Here is an 18799-nt window from a genome sequence, read left to right as displayed (position 1 = left end):
TGCCTAATTATTCTGTATGGTTTCCTGCGTACGACCTCTAATATACACACAGACGCGCGCGCACACACATCCTGTAATTATGGTAATCGTTTCTTAGCTGAAAATTAGTGTTGGGGAAAACCCGCCTCTTCTTTCATTGAGGGTACCTCCATCTGCAGCCAGTGCTTGTACTCGGTCTGTACATTTCACTTCTAATTGTATTCATTTTAGTGTTTTGTTTTCTGGGCGATGTGCCTGGTTTGTGGTTTTGATTTACTGTTTACAGCACCCTGATGGTTTAGAGCAGCATCTTGTGGTACTGAGAGAAAACTCTGCTCCTCTCTTCAGAGGGCTTGCTGGATTTTCCTTGTGCTGTGTTTCACTACTGGTATTTAAGGAGATCCCCCAGGACACCGGCCCTCCACCCCCAAGGAAAAACCTGTGACCCCCCCCCCTTTTTTTCTCACGTATAAGCAAACTGGAGAAAACAGATGTTTTCAGAAGTTAATTTTATTATATGAAGATAGCATACAAAATACATTCATGGTGACTAGAGATGTAGGACCAAATTAAGTCTTACTTATATCTGCAGCATATATTCGTTTGTATAAAAGTAACTTTAAAATTCCAGTTTCCTTAAATAGTCACGCACAACACACACACACGTATATACACACACAGTTACTACCACTGTCAGTCCAAGTTGTGCTCCTTTTGCAATGAAAAGGGACTGGCGAGTATCTGTTCGTGTTTGACATTCTTTACGGGCTGGGAAACCAGGCACAGCTAGAAGACCTACATAACCTTTTTTTCAGGGTTTGGACAAATTAGTTTCACGAGCTAAAACCAAGGTCTGAGCATCGCTTCTTAGACTTAACTAGATACAGACTTCCATATGGTTTCAGTCCCGTTCCACCCACACTGTTACACATACATGCTCTCACAAATCCTGAAAGGATTGTGCCAACTATGTTGGTCATAAATGCCAAATGGTTCTAATAATACCGTGGTTTAATGAGTGTTTCAGGTTTTAGTGTTTAACATCCAGTGCTGGTTAAAGAACCAGTCTGTGGCAAGCACGTTGCAACTGGGTGGACTCATGACTGCGAGCTTCCATTTTCCTTCCTGTGTTAACACTCTAGATGGAACCATCTTGACCAATGGACTCACGTAGGCTCTAAACCTGAGTCTTTGAAGCAGCTGAATTAACATAAATTCTGAAGATTTTTTTTTCTTTTGGAAAGATGATATTACTAGGGTCTTTGAACAATTAAGAATTAATTAGGTTATCAAAATTAAGATACTGTACGTATAGTTAAGGTTTTTGTTTTCACTCATTGCTGGATCCTTATCGGATACGAAAAATCGGCAAAGCTGATTGAGGTCTTCTTTTCTTTTCCCTGTTGAACCTCCTTCTGGTTACCTGATTGATACTATCACCGACTGTCACAGGTGCTTTTTGTGCACACGAAGACGAGGAAGAACAAAGCTTTTCCCCTCTTCTGGTCCTGGCCTGATTTTGTCTGGACTGGGGTCCTGGTGGAGAGGCCTGCCTCACTTCTCTGCTGGCCAGACGCTTCTCCAGCAGAATCCCCACTGGAGCACCTGCTTCCTTCCTTTTGGGGTGTGCTGACTGTCCTGTCTCTTTAGACTAAGAACCTTGACACAGGAATGTGACACACAGGGAAGGAAGTAAAGATTCTCCTATTATATATCAGGTTCTAGAGTTAAGTTACTTGCCGTAAAGGGAAGCACACTCGTCTCTACCAGAAGCAGCAATTCACTGTTAACCTGTCCAGCTTTGACTGGCTTTAGAAGGTACATACGTCCTAAATACACAGCATCAGAGCCTGCTGAGAGTTCCAGGGTCTTTAAACCCTGAAGAGTAGGCACCCTTTTGTACCCTGTCTCCCTATTTCCATCATTCTCAGACCCAAGGCAAGGGCCAAAGCAGATGAAGAGAGGCTTTTCTCCTATTGATGGCTCAATAACTAATATCCTGAGTCCCAATTCTAAAAGTATCTTGCATAAATTACATATCACCTTTTTTCTCCAGGAGCATAAAGTGCTTAATAAACATTGGTTAATACTCTTCCACATCTTCCCAGTAGACCAGCATGAGGTTGTAGACTCCCCATGAAAAAGGAAACATGATTGGCTTCCTCTCCTTTGGGCCCCACCTGTTCCCGCGAGTTGGTTTGGGTGGTGAAGAGATGGGGTTTTTACTGTGCTCATCCTGCTTTCGCTCCACCTACCCTGGTTTTGGTACAGAGGAAACCCTCCGCAGGACTCTTTGTTTTCATCCTCCTCAGCTTCCGTTTATAACTAACTGGACAAAACAGGTTAGTGTAAAAAAAAAAAAAAAAAAAAGTGTCTTGATTATATATTAATAACTCAAAATAGAATCTGACAACTTTTAAAATGTGGCTTAAAGCCCCACAGGTAACCCTAACAGACCAAACCCGTTCCAGTGAGCTTACTCTGAGCAATCTAAGTGCAAGGCCATGGTGCCCGTGGAGCCAGCCGAGCTCAGGGTGAGTTTTCAGTGTATATTACTAGAGGGGCCTGCAGTCCGGGCTCAGATCTGAGCACCACGCTCCGTTGCTAGAAATTTGAAAATGTGCCATATGTGGGAATGGGCATAGATCCAGTCCCATAGCTAACGTTTTAAAATTTGTAGTTGCCAAAAAGAAAAAAAATTGCTTGTCCTTTACTTGCCTGCTGGAATCCAGAAAATGTCCCCTCGTGTCTCTGTCCTGTCTGCTCCCCAAGGTGGGTTCTCAGTGTGGACCGGGTTTGGTCCGGGTCCGGAAGCCATTGCAGTGTCATGGGGGACAGCCCTCACCTACTCCCTCCCCATACAGGATGGCGCCAATTCTCTCCAGTGCTTTTGTCCTCCTTGCTCGCTTCTTCCTTTCTCCCTTCTCCTCCTCCTTCCCCGGAAGTTGCATCTGCTAGAGGACCCCAGAGACACTGCGCGGGCCGGCTTACGGCTCCTTGCCTCCCGGTTCCAGGGTGCTGGTGGCTGGCCCCGTGGAGTCCATGCTGCCTCGCATGATCGGTGCATCTCCTGAATCACTGAACGCCCTGCGGTCTCGGGGGCAGGAGCAGGTAAGTCATTGGGCTTGGAAGTAAGGGTCTCTCTAACACGCTGAATTAACGTGAGGCTTTACCAGTGGTGTTCTTTACTTATCACTATTACTCTATCTGGGGTTACATTCTTGTTAGTCAAAAAGAAAAAGAAGCACTTATTAAAAAAAATCACAAAAGGCAGCTTGCTCCTGTGGAAAGGTAAAGGTGTACATGTATGTGTCCTACTGGCAAAAGCTAGTTTTCAGGGGGTATAAATACTCGTGTGGTTCTAGAAATAGGCTACGTGTCGAACTTTTAGACAGGCGGGGTGGAATATAGGACCACCGAGTTGTAGTCTGGAGGAGGAGAACAGGACGAAATCTTCTTCTCCAGCTCGGAGTTGTCGTATGTGAACCTGCGCCTGCCTTTGCTGGTGTAGCCACACCTGGGATGGCAGACAGTAGGCCGCGTGAGGTCAGAAAGCCCCGACTCCTTACTTTTACTGGTTACTCTCAAGCTAAAGAAAGGAAAGAAAAGAAAACAAATGCACAAAATTGATTTCTTGGAAACAAACACTGATGTCTGTCCGCTCTCTCCCGTCGGGTCATTTGCTCATGGCTGTTCTACAGCTGGCGGTTATTGAGCCCCATCCCCACCTCCGGGCAGATGCCCTCTGTCCTAAAGCTGCACGCTGCCCCTCTACTCCCAGCTCGGTGGCACTCGGCAGAATGACGTCTTCCACTGGCCGGGGGGCGGCAGACCGTGTGACCAGATGCCGCAAATCCGTCATCTCGGGTGGAAAATCCCTCCAGGACACACGTGGCCCTCCCCTGTCCTTGGACCAGTCAGCCACCATCGTGGGCTGAAAAATGCTCCCGCCCCCAGAATCCCTGGAACCTGTGAATGGCACTGGAGATGGCAAAGGACTGAATATTCTCTTCCAGGGTGAGAGAGGTGGTGGAGCTGAGGATCTGCGGAAGAGGAACTTAGCCTGCATTATCCAGGCGGACCCTGAGCACAACCACGTGTGTCCTTGTAAGAGAGGATGATGGAGATGCACAGCCACACGCAGAAGGGGGGGGGGGGGTTGAAGGTGGAGCAGAGACACGTGGCCACGAGCCACGGAATGCCCAGAGACACCAGGAGCTGGGAAAAGTGAAGAATGGATTCTCCCTCGGCCTTCCAGAGGGATCGTGGCTCTGCCAGTACCTTGATTTGGGGCTTCTGGCCTCCAGAACTACAAGAGAGTACGTTTCTCTCGCTTTAAGCCACTAAGTTTGTGATCGCGTGTTACAACAGCATCAAGAAATGAATAGAGCTTCATACAAAAAGGTTAGTGCGGTTGTCTCCCCATCATGTTTGTGTTCTAGAAAGCTTTTAAGTCACGGGACTCTATGTCACTAGCAAGGCTCAAAGGAGAAATTTGCTTCTGGTTCTGTATTTTGCACCCAGCATAAGATAGATAAACAAGAAAGAAAAGCTTCTCTCGTCCGTTCGTGTTTGTTTGTTGAGAGAGGATGCAAGTAAGCCTGCAGGGGAGAGAGGGTGGGGGCAGAGAGAGGAGCAGGGGCTCATCGAAGCAGGACTCAAACTCACGAACCGTAAGATCATGACCTGAGCCAAAGTCAGATGCTTAACCCACTGAGCCACCCGGGAGCCCTCACGTTTGTTTCTTAATAGCTGGGATGAGAATGAGGAAACCTGACGCGCCACCACAGTTAGGTTGGTTCTGGACTAACACGTCCAGCATTTTCTTTTTAAAATTTTTTTTATTTTGAGAGAGACAGAGAGACAGAAGCCCAAGCAGGCTCCGTGCTGTCCGATTCAGGGTTTGAACTCACAAACCATGAGATCATGTCCTGAACCGAAACCCAGAGTTGGATCCTGAAGCGACTGAGCCACCCAGGCTCCCCAACATGCATTATCTATATATTTTTTATTTATTTTTACAAAAAAAATTTTTTTTTTTCAACGTTTATTTATTTTTGGGACAGAGAGAGACAGAGCATGAACGGGGGAGGGGCAGAGAGAGAGGGAGACACAGAATCGGAAACAGGCTCCAGGCTCCGAGCCATCAGCCCAGAGCCCGACGCGGGGCTCGAACTCACGGACCGCGAGATCGTGACCTGGCTGAAGTCGGACGCTTAACCGACTGCGCCACCCAGGCGCCCCTACATTGTCTATATTTTTAATCTCTGGAGGGTGCAATAGTTTTCCTTCACAAAGATCTAGGCAAGTGTTCCAAAGTAGGAAACAAAAGGTTGTGTTATCCTGCTTCCTTTCCTCCTGTGTATACTTATTCTTTGTGAGGGTCCCCTAACCTGTTACCGTCTGAGGGGACTCCACTCTGAGATCATCACTGTGCTTATGTTAACAGGAAACTATGCAGATGTTTGCCTGGCCATGTTCCTACCCTTTGGATTTATATCACTCAGAGAGGCATTTGGAGCGATCTTTTGACTTAGATCAAGATCAGCAAACTACAACCTGTGGGCTGGTCACCTGCATGCTTTGTTTTGTTTTTTAGCAGCTTTATTGAGATACAGTTCACTGTTTAAAGTGTCCAGCTGAGGGGCGCCTGGGTTGCTCAGTTGGTTATGCATCTAACTTCATCTCAGGTCAAGATCTCACGGTTCGTGAGTTCGAGCCCCGCGTCAGGCTCTGTGCCGACAGCTCAGAGCCTGGAGCCTGCTTCCAATTCTGTGTCTCCCTCTCTCTCCCCCTCCCCTCTTGCGCTCTGTCTCTGTCTCTCAAAAATAAACATTAAAAAACATAAAGGGTCCAGCCGCATGGTTTTTAGTATATTCATAGATGGTGCAACCATCAACACAATTGATTTCAGGCCATTGTCATCCCCCAAAACCCATACCCATTAGTATAGCCAATTGCCCTTCTCCCACACTTCCCACCCCCCAGCCCTAGACAACCACTGGTCTACTTTCTTTCCACAGATCTGTCTGCGCCCAGCGTTTCATGTGAATGGAAGCCTACCGCACGTGGTCGGCGGTGACTGGCTTCGTTCACTTAACGACGTTTTCAAGGTTTGTCCACGTTGTAGCATGTATCAGTACCGCGTACTTTTTTATTGGCAAATAATACTCGATCGTATGAGTCTACTGCATTTTATCCAGCAACTGAAGGACATCTGGCTTGCTTTTACTTTGGGTCATTATGAACGATGCTGCTACAAACATTTGTGTACAAGTTTTTGCGTGAACGTTAAGTTTTCCTTCTGTTGGGTGGGTGTGTACCTAAGGAGGGCAACTGCTGAGTCACAGAGTAACTCTAATTAACCTTTTTGATTAAGAACGGCCAGACCGTTTCCCCAAGTGGCCAGACCGTTTTACATCCCCACCAGCAACGCACAAGACTTTTGTCACCTCCAACTTTTTGGTTCTACCCATCCTAGTGGGGGGTGAAGCTGATTTGCATTTTCCTGATGACCCGTGACCTTAAGCATCTTTTCTTGTGCTCATTGGCCACGGCTACCTGTTTTTGTAAATACAGGTGATTGGAACACAGCCACATCTCCTTGTTTATACGTTGTTGATGGCTGCTCTTATACTGCAGTGGCAGGGTTGAGTAGCTGTTTTGTGTGTGGCTCCTGAAGAAAAGACGGTCAGGTTCTTGACTTTGGGGTAGACAGGGCAGGCATTTGAACGCGGGAAGGAAGGAATCCCTGATGGATAGTCTGCCTGTCCGGTGCTCTTCCCAGGTAGAGACGAGCACAGAGAAGCTGAAGTGACAGCAGGGCCAGTGGAATAAAAAGCCGGAGCCTAAGTAATTCCAACGGTACTTGCCGACGGCCACTGTAGGGATGGAATGCCAGGATCCAACAGGAAACAAGCTTTCGTTTGGAAGGGTTGGTGTCTCGGGATGGCATGTCTTACTACCGGAAAACAGGGCTGTGACGCTTCCTGTACAGATTTTGCCAGCCGAGGCTGTGATCGCAGGCTAGCTCCCCTCCCCGCCCCCACGAGCACGTCTCCATCTGACTTAGGCACTGTTCACAGGTGGGCATGTCAGGCTCCTTCCAACCGAGTCACTGTGCCTCACGCGTTTGGACTGCCTGTCTCTGTTGGGAGTTTTCTGCGTGTTTTCACTTCTTAAATCCCAGGCTTCCTTCTCTGCTCTGGTGCTCATGGCCCTGATTTTATACCCTCCTTCTTGCCCTTCTGAGGGGGAAAATAGTGCTTTTCTGCAATGCCTGGACACTGTAGTTCAGGGGGGCAAGTAGCCCTCAAGTGTCCCCATTACATTTTCCCCAGCATCTTCCTTCACACCCCTCCATCGATTGATCGTAGAAAAGACCCCCCCCCCCCCCCATTTCCTTACTCAATCTTCAGTGAGGCCTTGGGTTTGCTCTCAGCCCAGGTGAAGCGCTTCAGCAAGGGGGAGGCCAGCAGAGAGCCACTGTCCATCTGGTAATCCTGTTGGGGGGGGTGGAGGAAAAAGGGTTACACTTCTTGCCTCACCCAGAGGGGGCCACGCTGAGTTGGGGGGGGGACACCACTTGGCTGCGCACTCAAAGTCACCCCAAGCTCTGTCCTCACCTGCCTATTAAGACAAAGCATTTTCTCCATAGGGGGCAAATCTACATTTTGTCGCAAGCAATGCCTGTTATTCCCAGTGACTTGGAGGCCCTTCTTCCCCGAAGGGGAAGGAAATGCATTTAAACACAAGGGAAAACTGCAAGTAACAGGTGAGCATTTTTTATAGTAAACTTTTATACAAATTATTGCCTACATACACTAAAACGAATTTTGGCAGATGACTATCATCTATGGGTATGCTGTTCTCTGGTGGCCACACAAAAGGTGTACCACACAAAAAATTCTGAGAAACTGGAGCGTCTGGGTGGCTCAGTTAAGCATCTGACTCTTGATTTGGGCTCAGGCCATGATCCCAGGGTTGTGGGATCACACCCCATGTTGGGCTTTACACTGAGCTTGGAGCCTGCTTGAGATCTTTCTCTCTCTCCCCTGCTCACACTCTCTCTCTCTCAAGAAAAAAACAAAACAGAACAAAAACGAACAACAACAACCAAGAAATTATGAAGACATGGTTTAAAAATCCGTTTTTTTTCTTATGACTCCTATGGAATTGTCAGACCCTGAGCTGTCATGGTTTCCAGCACAATTCCATGTTTTTTAATTGACTTTTTTAATGTTTTATTTGCTTTTGAGAGAGAGAGCACAAGGTGGGGAAGGACAGCCAGAGAGGGGACAGAGGATCCGAAACAGGCTGAGAGCGGAGAGCCCGACGTGGGGCTCAAACTCACGAACCGTGAGATCATGACCTGAGCCGAAGTTCGGCGCTCAACCAACTGAGCGCCCCCAGGCACCCTTCAACATTCCATTTTCTCATTGGTTCATCCTTAGCATCGGGTTTTAGGCAGGTGTTCCTTACTGTGCTAACACAGCATTCCCAGTGAGTGGACTCTTTGTTCCTGCCACCCTTGAGTCTCCCTTGGGTTGTGTTTGTGTCCTTGATCATCAGTAGACAAGCCTAAGCAAGCCAAGGAGCTTGCAGTCCCCACTGAATCCCGGTGGGGGGGTTAAGGTTGAGAGAAGTCTTCCGTGTTTTGCTCAGTGTCGTTTCCTAGCACTTAAAACCAAAGCAGAAAAACAAAATTTCCAGCTACTTTTGTATGACTTATTTGTCATGTTTTTAAATGTTTTGATCACTTTCTCCTCTTTATCTAGTGTGTTTGAGAAGCTTTTGGTGCTTTTTAATCTCCAGGCCACTGGGTTTGTGGCCATCACCTTCACACCATGGCGGGTCTTCCAGGCCCTTTATGGGACGTGGGCATCACCCCTGCTTCTCAAACTTCACTGTTCACATCCGTCCCCTGGGGACTTTGTGACAGTGCGAAGTCTGACTCTGGGAGTGTGGGTGGGTCCTGAGATTCCACATTCCTAGCCCGTTTAGTGGCAACCGTGCTTACCTGGCCTGGAGATCACTTTGAGTGTAAGGGTCTTGAAGCAAAGTGTACTCTTGCCCGGTTCTCCCTCGCCTCCCCTTACTCTCTCAACCTCAAGGCCCAGAGCTTCCAAGTACAAGCTGGGTGGGGCCTTGGGTTTGCCAGGTTGTTCCGGATTACTTCTCCCATCGTGGCTGGGGGGGGGGGGGGGGGGGAACATGGCTATTCAGCCTCTAGAACCCTAGTGGGAGGGACGTAAGACCGAGGTAGGCTACTCTTATGAGAGAGCTTTCTGTTAGATCAGGAAGACCCAGCTACTCACGGCTTTGGATTCCTCCATTAATCTGAAGACAGGGTTCCATCATTGATAGCTAAGAAGCTTAGAAACCCACCATGGAGTTATTGACTAAACTGTGACCCAAGGGACTAAATTATGACCAGGTGAGGACTTGGACCCTGGAGTGAATTCTAGGTCACTGTCAAACTACAGAATTACCTGTTTTCACATCAGCTCCGTTTGGCTAAGTCTTGTCCCCTGAAATTGTTGGCTGAGCCACTCATTACTGACCCCTATGAACTGGGAGCCAGCAGGTTACTGGAGCTTGTGCTTGGGTAAGAGTCTGGCAAAGGGTCCTGCCATAGTGCACTAAGTAGGCTAATCCCATCACTTACATCAAAGATCGAGGTGGCATTTGGCGAAAGTTCTTCAAAGGTTTTGATTCTCTCCAAGCTCAAGAAATTGAAAGCATTTACATATCTGAGGAAGAAGCAGAAGGATAATCAGCATAGGAAAATGCATCTAGTTTTTATTAGTCGGGGGACTATGGGCACTGTCTCCCAGCTGAGATGAACCAGAGTACTGGAACTTTCCTGCTGCGTTCTCCTGGGAATCCTGACAGTGGTGGCCACTTCCCCCCCTACGGCTGTCAATCCACACTGCACAGTTTTGAGCAAAATCCCACAGGGACCCTGGAGAGACTCAGTAGTGGTTAGTCCTGTAGTCCCTTGTGGAACTGGGGAAATGTCAGGCCCAGAAGAAACCCGAGTCATCTCGTGGTCTAAACGCCGTATCTTACAGAGGAGAGAAATGATGCCCAGCACAGGGGGGTGACTTGATAATGTGTAGCTGCCTACTTCTCCAAGGATGTGAGGAGACCAATGGAATGACCTCTCCAGGCCGCACAGCTGATTTAATGGCTAGTCTTGTATATTCTGTTCTGGGATTACAGACTGGGAGAAATGGGTTGTGACTGTGTGTCTTCCCTGTAACCTCCTGACCTTTTGTTGATGACCCACTAGGAAGGCTGGCAGAGATCTCCGCCATCTGGCTCTTCCTCAGGCAAGTTCACCTACTGACGGAGTTGCTCAGTCTGAAACCCTGTCACCATCTGCAAGGCCCGATTTCTAGACGAGCGCTTCATTGGTCGGAGGCTGAGCAACCCCCTGAAAGGGCTCAAACGACTTTGACAGCTTCCCTCCTTCATCTCTGACACAATCAGCTACTGCGAATGTGTTCGGTCTGACCTAGTTTTCTTGTCTTTAAAAAGAAATGGGTGATTCATTTGTTGCAGCCTGTTGGGCTGGTCACGGACAAGGAGCAGTGCCACCGACATGTAACCCATTACCACAAATCGGGGCTGGTCACTGGACTTCTCGGCCTGTCACAGATGGCTGTCAGTCTTTTCAGACTGGCCCAACCCTTAGCTATGCCTCCCCTGGTCACCTGCCCAGTTTGGCTGCACTGAGGTCAAAGCTCTGGGGTTGTGCCTACTGCAGATGAAGACACTAGAAGGCCCATAGGATAGTCTTAAACATCCTAAACATAGTCCTAACTGCATGGAAACAAGGACGCAGTGTTAAAATACCTGGGTCACAGACTCTATTCCGCCACTTTCTAGGCACACAGTTTTGGCACGCTATCTTCCATGGAGCCTTAAGGGCCCCATTTGTGTAACGGTAATAATAATATCTACCGTATAGTATTGTTTTGAGCATTAAAGGAATTGATGCTTTGTACAAAGAGCCCAGCACAGTCCCAGACCACGCACAGCATCAGTGCTGAATGTGTATGATACACACGTAACCATTAGTAGCGATGTTTGATTCATATATGACTGTTGGCATTGATGTGGGATACACACAGAGCCACTGGTAATGACGTGTTGACACACGTATAATCGTTAGTACTGAAGAGCTGACCCCCGCCCAGCACCCAGTGGAGACACTGAATCCATACATTTTCCCTTGTCCCTTCTCCAATTTTCCTCTACAGTAATGAATGGTATGTTAGTGTATCCAGTAAGAAAAACAAATTATTTTATCTAAGGTCTCATGAAAAAAAAAAAAGTCTTTGGGGGGGGGGGGGAAGATGTAAGGTTATTCTAAATAAGAGTCAAGAGGGGCACCTGGGTGGCTCAGTCGGTTAAGTGTCCGACTTCAGCTCAGGTCATGATCTCACGGTTCGTGGGTTCGAGCCCCGCGTCGGGCTCTGTGCCGACCGCTCAGAGCCTGGAGCCTGCTTCAGAGTCTGTGTCTCCCTTTTTCTCTGCCCCTCACCTGCTCTCACTCTGTCTCTCTCTCTTTCAAAAATAAATAAACATAAAAAAATTTTTTTTAGGGGCGCCTGGGTGGCGCAGTCGGTTAAGCGTCCGACTTCAGCCAGGTCACGATCTCGCGGTCCGTGAGTTCGAGCCCCGCGTCAGGCTCTGGGCTGATGGCTCAGAGCCTGGAGCCTGTTTCCGATTCTGTGTCTCCCTCTCTCTCTGCCCCTCCCCCATTCATGCTCTGTCTCTCTCTCTCTGTCCCAAAAATAAATAAATGTTGAAAAAAAAAATTAAAAAAAAAAAAAAAATTTTTTAATAAGAGTAAAGAAAATGCAATGTACTGTTCTTGACTGGATGCTGATTTGTTTTTTGTTTTTTCTTAAGGTATAAAAGACATCTGGGGAACTTATGGAAACCTGAATATTTAATAATATTAAGAAACTATCAAGGGTCGCCTGGATAGCTCAATTGGTTAAGTGTCTGACTTCGGCTCAGGTCTGATCTCATGGTTCGTGGGTTTGAGCCCTACTTTGGGCTCTGTGCTGACAGCTCAGAGCCTGGAGCCTGCTTCTGATTCTGTGTCTCCCTCTCTCTCTGCCCCTCCCCTGCTCATACTCTGTCTCTCTCTCAAAAATAAATAAACATTGAAAAACAAAACTACCATTTTTTTTCTGTGTGTGATAATTTTGATGTAACAGGAGAAAGATCTTACAAGATTTAGGGTAGAACGTTATAACGCCCGAAGCTCTCTTTCAAACAGTTGGGCAAAAAGAACCACATACATGCAGAGTATATGCGCAGAGACAAAATAGGGCAAAATGTTAACTGTGTTTGAATTTGGGAGGTGAGCTTTTCTTTCTGTCTGAAAATTTTATAAGGTAAAGCTGAGGAAGGAAAGAAATCTTACCTGACATTATCAGAACTTCCTGAATTAAACTGTGGAGCTGAAATATCTTCCTTGAAGAAGTCATCAGAGAAGGCACGAGACGAGTATGAAAACCCGCTATTTCCTGTCAGTATGGCATTTAGTGGGATATAGTCTTTACCATCCTAAAATACCAAAGACAGAGCTTTAATTGTACAGATTTCTATTTCAGCCCATTTCTGTGCAACATACCAGCTTCCACTATGTCATGTCCACAATTTTTCTTGTGTTTGGGGAAGATAATTCTGCGTGCACACACATTTATTTTTTAGCTTCTGATCTCAGCTATTAACAGCTCTTAAGACAACAAATAAAATACCTCCCCCCTTGACTTACATTCAAAGGCGTATCAGAATATCTTCTGATATTCTAGATTAGGTTAGCTTTACCTGTTGTACATTTGCCTGGAGCAAATCGCCTAGTTTTTCCACAAGTTCTGCAAATCTTGGCCTTTCTTTTGGGTCTTTGTGCCAGCAGTCCAACATGATCTGATAGCTGTTGAGGGAAAGCACGGTAGAAATAGCTGGAGAGCAGTGGTGATGGTGTAGACTGCCCCACACATCAGCGATGTGATGGGTATCGTCCTACAGATAACGGTTCTGCTTCTTGTGGCTTATGATCCTTGCCCTCACTTTTGGATTTGGGCCTGCAGCACCCCCCCCCCCACCCCCGCCCAGGCTGTTTGGGCCGGGGTCCTACCGGTGGTGGGAAACGTGTCTAGAAAGGCAGACTAACAAACCCCGCCCTCCAGATCCTGTCACCACCCAAGTTTTTTGGAGGGCTTGAGGTCTCTGCAGAGGGGAAGACATAAGCTCTTCTTGAATAGAGCAGAGGTATTGGAAAGAAAATATATATATTTCTTAAGAAATTGGCTTGACCTTCTTAAAAAAATTTTTTTTTAATGTTTAGAGAGAGAGAGAGAGAGTGTGTGTGTGTGTGTGAGCGAGGGAGGAGCAGAGAGAGAGGGAGACAGAATCTGAAGCAGGCTCCAGGCTCTGAGCCATCAGCACAGAGCCTGATGTAGGGTTTGAACTCAGGAACGGTGAGATCATGACCTAGACTGAAGTCAGAGGCTTATTAACCAACTGAGCCACCCAGGCGCCCCTGGCTTGGGCTGCTTAATAAGGATGTAGTAGGTCTAGGGACCCCCAGTTCCATTACTGAGCTCAGCAGCGGAGACTGGTTGAGAAGGCGCTGCATACGAGACTCATGCCACCTCCAAAGGGTGACAGTCTGTGTCAAGTATGAGGAGTCCCTTGGGCTGCAAGCAGGTTGCTTCCTCTCACCCCGCCAACCCCAGCATTTCAAAGCAGCCATTACAAACTGGCCTCCCACGCTTCTCAGGGCACTGGGTACAGGTCGGGAAACGTCTGTCTTAATATTACAGAAACCAAATCGTGTCCTGGGACTTAAATGTCAACAGGGTTCCTCTATGATTCTTCTCCTCTGACCTTTGAGATGTAAAAGTAACTGGGCCCTTCTCTGGGCCGCGTCGAGAGGATACAGGTCCCTGCCTGCCCCCGTCCCTGGAAAACACACGCCAGAGCACCCTGCACAGACTGGCTTACACATTTACGCTCCTTGGGTGCTCTGCTCTCCTCAAGGGAAGTTTGCTGTCTGTCATCTGGGCCAGAGAGGGCTCTGACCAAGTTGGATCAAAAGCTGAATGTGCTCAGAATTTGGAACTGGATCAGAACCCAGCTGTTGGCGCTATGTGGGCAGGGACCACATCTCAACCCCCGTCACCTAGCTCAGAGCCTGGCATGTAAGCGCTCCAGTACTGATAAGGAAGTCACCCGAGACAGCAAGGCTTCCTTCCATGAATTCTTAATCATCTTGCAGATACTCCTTGTAGTGCTGGGACCTGGGGGTTCCTGGGAAAAGCCTGAGAACCCCCCACGCTGCCGCCTCTTAGACATGCGCTTTCAGTCTGCACCAGCCTCTCCCAGCTGGGATATCCTTCTTTGGTTTCAAAGTATACGTGAGGTGGCCAACACAGACAGTAGGAGTATAGGCAGGTCACGAAAAGAGAAAAGAACGCGATCAGGAGGACGGGAAAATCAGACAAAAGGCAAAAAACTACAGGCAATGCTGATACCACAGAATTTATGTCCTGCCTCTGAGTAGCTGGAGAGAGGCAGCGCTCCAAGCTTCCAGGCAGCTGGTGAAAAGAAGGAATAATCGAGGACGTGATGCACGCAAGCCAAAAGTTAAAAACACACCAGTTACTTGGAAGAAGCACGGCTCTTCCTAGAACCGAAATCCGAAAGGAAGCCGTCCCAGACACCTCTCAATCAATGGCAGGGTTTCCATGTAGGAAATAATGACTCCACGGGACCGTCTTGTACCCTTGTCTTTCAATGTTGGCCAAAGCCTTAACGGCAAGAATCCCAGTCAGCGAAAACAATTCTGAGAGGCAAGACACTGCGGTCCGGGTGCGTGTGGCTCTTTAGGTGCCCAGGGGAGTAGTGACCCCATGTGGTCATCAGACACCCTCCGTGGATACTGGGCTTCGAAAGCAAGCCGTACTAATACTTGGATGGTGGAGCTGAGGTTACTTTCTCCGTACCCAGCAAGTGGATCTCCCAGGTCTTTGATTAAGGGACAAAGACCCTCAAAGACCCTTTGATTAAGGGACAAAGACCCTCACAAAGATGTCTTGTCTGAATTGCAAATTCTCCTGCCTTTGTCCAAACTGATGGGTCAAGACTGTACTCAGAAGATGATTCTGGCTCTCTCCCACCCATGTATGTCATCCACTGTATCTATTCTACCTAAGTCCTAGGGGGTGCGGTGGGGGGTCAACTGGTCCCAAGAGCTGTGAAGGCCAATGTCGACCTCCTGAGGCTCGCTTTGCAGACACATAGGAGACTGGGAGTGAGGACGGGAACACAGGCTCTCTAACTCTGGGCCACTGTCCCTTCTCTCTGGGAGACCGAGGAGAGGGCCGCAGTGCCCAGTGTCCCTAACTATCCCTGACCGGCAGCCTCAGAGTGAGGACTCAAAGGCACTTGCTCCTTTCCGGCAACCCGGGTCAGCCTGCTAGTGGCCAAAGGTCTGAAGTAGCCTAAGACAGTCTGCAGTCTTGTACGATCTCCCTTTAAGTCGACACATTCCACTAATTTACTGAGACGGGTGCACAAACGTTTACCTGCATTGGCTGTGACGAACCCTGGCCTGCTCCCTCCCACCTTCCCACACTGGAGCCTAATCATCCAAAGCAATTTCTAGCAATAAACAATCTCGGAGGCTGTTGGAAGGATGTTAAATACATACACAGATCGTCTATAAAAGGTAGGCAAAGCAAGAAAGGCTTTGAAATAGAAGGGGGGAAGGGGTGGTTCCTGAGAGTAGAGGGTGTGCAGTCATGCAGGGCCCCCGCACAACCCCCCCCCCCCACAACCGCAAAGCATCCTTTCACCGCTGAGCGAGCTGCCGCGGGGACTCTCCCCTGGTCCTCTCCGCCGAAACTAGCAAAAGGGACCACCTACAAACTACTTGCTGTTTTATTCTGATTCTTGGTTTCTGATTTCTAGTTTCCGCTCCTCTTGCCTAAAATCCAACGCAAATCATCTCAGCAAACACCAAAGGAAAATTCAAAAAAAAAAATTGTAAACATTCCTTGCTTATTTCCTTATTGAAAGACATCTGATTCAACAGGCCCTGGGCGAGGGACCAGCCACTCCGCGTCGAACGGTTTCCATCACTAAGTAAACAGGTTTAATAAAGAGACACCAGTTGCACCCAACCCAAGAGCCCTTCTTGAAACCAGCTGGGGGAAGGGCTTCCTTCTCAAGCTCTCACCCAAGCTCCCAAGTGCACGCCACTTGAGGCCAAGTTCAGGTCACAGAAGCCTGTTCTGAGGGCTGCACTCTGTCCCCCACCCGGGCCTCCCACAAGAAGGAAATTACATCAGCTCTCAAATGCTGGAGAGTGGCTGGAGGCTGGAAGTCTAGCCTGCCCAGCAAACATTTCACAAAGCTGCTGCCTTTCAGAGTTTCTAAAACACCCCGTCATCGGAGAGCCGTCCTTTTCTCTACAGGCCGCGTGGGCTATAAGTGCCACCCGGGAGGGACTCCTGTCAAGACTTGAAGCTTTGATCAAGTCCAAGGGGGTTTTCAGTCCAAAGCTGATAGGACTTTGTCCCTCTAGGGTCACTTTGAACCAGAATCTGGACAGATATTAGACCCTGCAGGTTTGTGGCTCTGGGCTCAGACTGCCTCCTTGGCAGTGTGGCTAACCATTTAGATGTTCCGTGCCTTGGTTTTCTTATCCGTAAATTAGAGATAATAGTTGTGCCTACGTTGAGGGTTGTTACGAGCATCAGGTAAGTTAATATATGTTAAACGACACTTAAAACAGGGCCTGGCACTTGAGCACTAAATAACTACTTAGTTAATAAATATTAGACGTTACCTAATACTGGCTGCAATTATGATTATGGTTAGTAATGGAGAACCAGTCTTGTGATTATGAGATCATATGAAAAGTGGAAATATTCGGGGCGCCTGGGTGGCGCAGTCGGTTAAGCGTCCGACTTCAGCCAGGTCACGATCTCGCGGTCCGTGAGTTTGAGCCCCGCGTCGGGCTCTGGGCTGATGGCTCAGAGCCTGGAGCCTGTTTCTGATTCTGTGTCTCCCTCTCTCTCTGCCCCTCCCCCGTTCATGCTCTGTCTCTCTCTGTCCCAAAAAAATAAATAAACGTTAAAAAAAAAAAAAAAAAATTAAAAAAAAAAAAAAAAAAGAAAAGTGGAAATATTCAAAGCATCAGTGGACATATTAGAGAAACCTCTTTTCTAAGGCATGTGGGGTATCTTTCTAATTTAACAGTCCCGTGAGCCAGGGAAATCAGTTCAAAAGACTGGCTTCTAAACGTCTCCTCTGCTACCTGGTTGACAGAGGACAAATCACTTCTGAGAGGATTAGCTTCATTACTCATCAAATTCAGAGGATAACATCTGCCTGTCTGCCCCTCAAGGTTTCTGGGAATTTCAGATGAAACTGTGGGCCGGGGCGGGGGACGGTGGGGAGAGGGACGCTTAGAACACCGTCGAGTGCAAAGTCCTCTCATTTTACACCGGATCTGGCGGTTGCCCCCTCTCCACCAAGCAAAAGGAAGCAAGCGATTAAAACCTCTTCAACACCTTCAACCCCCCCCCTCGCCCCCCCGCAGCCCGAATGTCGTCCTCGGGGCTGACCTAGCTCCGGTCCCAGCTCTCAGAACGGAGCCCTGCCTCAAGTTCTCTGCCCGTCACCCAGCAGACACGGTGCAGGGCTGACCAGAACAGGTGCCCCCGGCTCCTTTCTGCACTCAAGCTACTCCCCGACGCCACCTTTATGGGCCCGAGTCCCCGTCCTCGTCCTGCGTCTGACCTAGCCTTGTCGCCAGAGGCTGAAGGAAAGAGACGGCAGCCTTGCACTTCGGCCAAGCCCACACTTCCTTCGTTCCCTCAGACTTCTCCCCAAAGGCCATCCCGGGGCTTCTGACAAGACCCCATGGTGTGGGTGGGACCGAGAGGGCCGCCTGCCAGTTCAGGAAAGGTGGTGCCGCCTTGGGGAGGCCCAGGCCCTTGTCAGCAGCTCAAGAAAACTGCAACTGTCATCACATTCCCGCTCAGGCCTTCACGTGCGAAACGTCCACAAAGCTTCAGGAAAAGAGAGCGTCCCAGGGAGGCCGGCGAACATTGGCACAGTGGAGACAGCCTTCCCGGGGGGCCTGGAGTCCTAGGATGGTAAGCGGGAAGCCCCCTCGAGAAGCTCCACACAGCTGCCCACTCCTAAAACGAGTCCAGAGAAGCCTTCACGTCCATGGAGTATGGAGGACGCGGAGTGGGATTACTACCTCGTTCAGGAGAGTCCCCTTTGCCTCTCCTACCCCTCTTCCCCTGAATTCCAAGTGAAACCCCCCTCATGGGTCTCTAGCGAACGGAGGACCGTAGCGACCTTTAGGCCTTCATCCCCGTGGCTGAGCGGGGCTGGGAGCCCAAAGGTCAGCACCGCATCTCCTTTCTGGGGTGTGCCGGCAGGAAGGGTGTGGGCCCGACGGGGAAGGGAGGCGGCCGGGGGCTCACATTTCAGGAGTCGCGTATTCGGGGGCCCTCATCCTGATGCCTTCCTTCAGACGGCTGCAGAAGTCCTCGTCCATTTGCACGCCCGGGTACGGGGACCCACCTGTAGGACACAGCGTGAGAGAGCACAGGGTGTGTCGTGGCTTCCGGGCTCGAAAGGCCACAGGGGAGCAACCGGTGTTAATCCCCAGGGACTGGAATGGCTGCCCACATCCACACCACCCACAGAGAAGCCCAGCAAACCCTTGGGAGGCCACGGGCCTGGGGGTCCGACGCCCACAGGCCAGTCC

The 18799-nt window shown here is 49.0% G+C and overlaps 1 protein-coding gene and 1 long non-coding RNA gene across 3 annotated transcripts in view; one reads left to right on the top strand and one right to left on the bottom strand.

Moving 5' to 3' along the window:
- Positions 1–471: 471 nt before the first annotated feature.
- Positions 472–18799, bottom strand: part of FLT1 (fms related receptor tyrosine kinase 1) — a 176805-nt gene continuing 158477 nt past the window's right edge. The window contains exons 26-31 of the mRNA XM_086714524.1: positions 18513–18612; positions 12832–12937; positions 12425–12567; positions 9647–9731; positions 7387–7481; positions 472–3568 (exon numbers count right to left, since the gene is read on the bottom strand). Coding sequence (XP_086570650.1) covers positions 3367–3568; positions 7387–7481; positions 9647–9731; positions 12425–12567; positions 12832–12937; positions 18513–18612 — 731 coding nt within the window. The 3' untranslated portion in view covers positions 472–3366. The remainder of the gene's footprint in view (positions 3569–7386; positions 7482–9646; positions 9732–12424; positions 12568–12831; positions 12938–18512; positions 18613–18799) is intronic.
- LOC147584864 (uncharacterized) lies at positions 3546–12174 on the top strand. Of its 2 annotated transcripts, XR_015253915.1 has the most exons (4): positions 3546–4383; positions 6003–6913; positions 7637–7753; positions 11902–12174. It is a non-coding gene; the product is annotated as an uncharacterized LOC147584864 (long non-coding RNA). The 2 variants fall into 2 exon arrangements; XR_015253914.1 differs by lacking the exon at positions 11902–12174 and having other exon boundaries at positions 7637–7755.

The sequence above is a fragment of the Puma concolor genome, chromosome A1 (assembly GCF_028749965.1).
Source record: "Puma concolor isolate L17-30 chromosome A1, mPumCon1.1.hap2, whole genome shotgun sequence".
Classification (NCBI taxonomy): domain Eukaryota; kingdom Metazoa; phylum Chordata; class Mammalia; order Carnivora; family Felidae; genus Puma; species Puma concolor.
The sequence above is the reverse complement of the archived record's forward strand: the minus strand, read 5'-3'. Positions and strand labels throughout refer to the sequence as shown.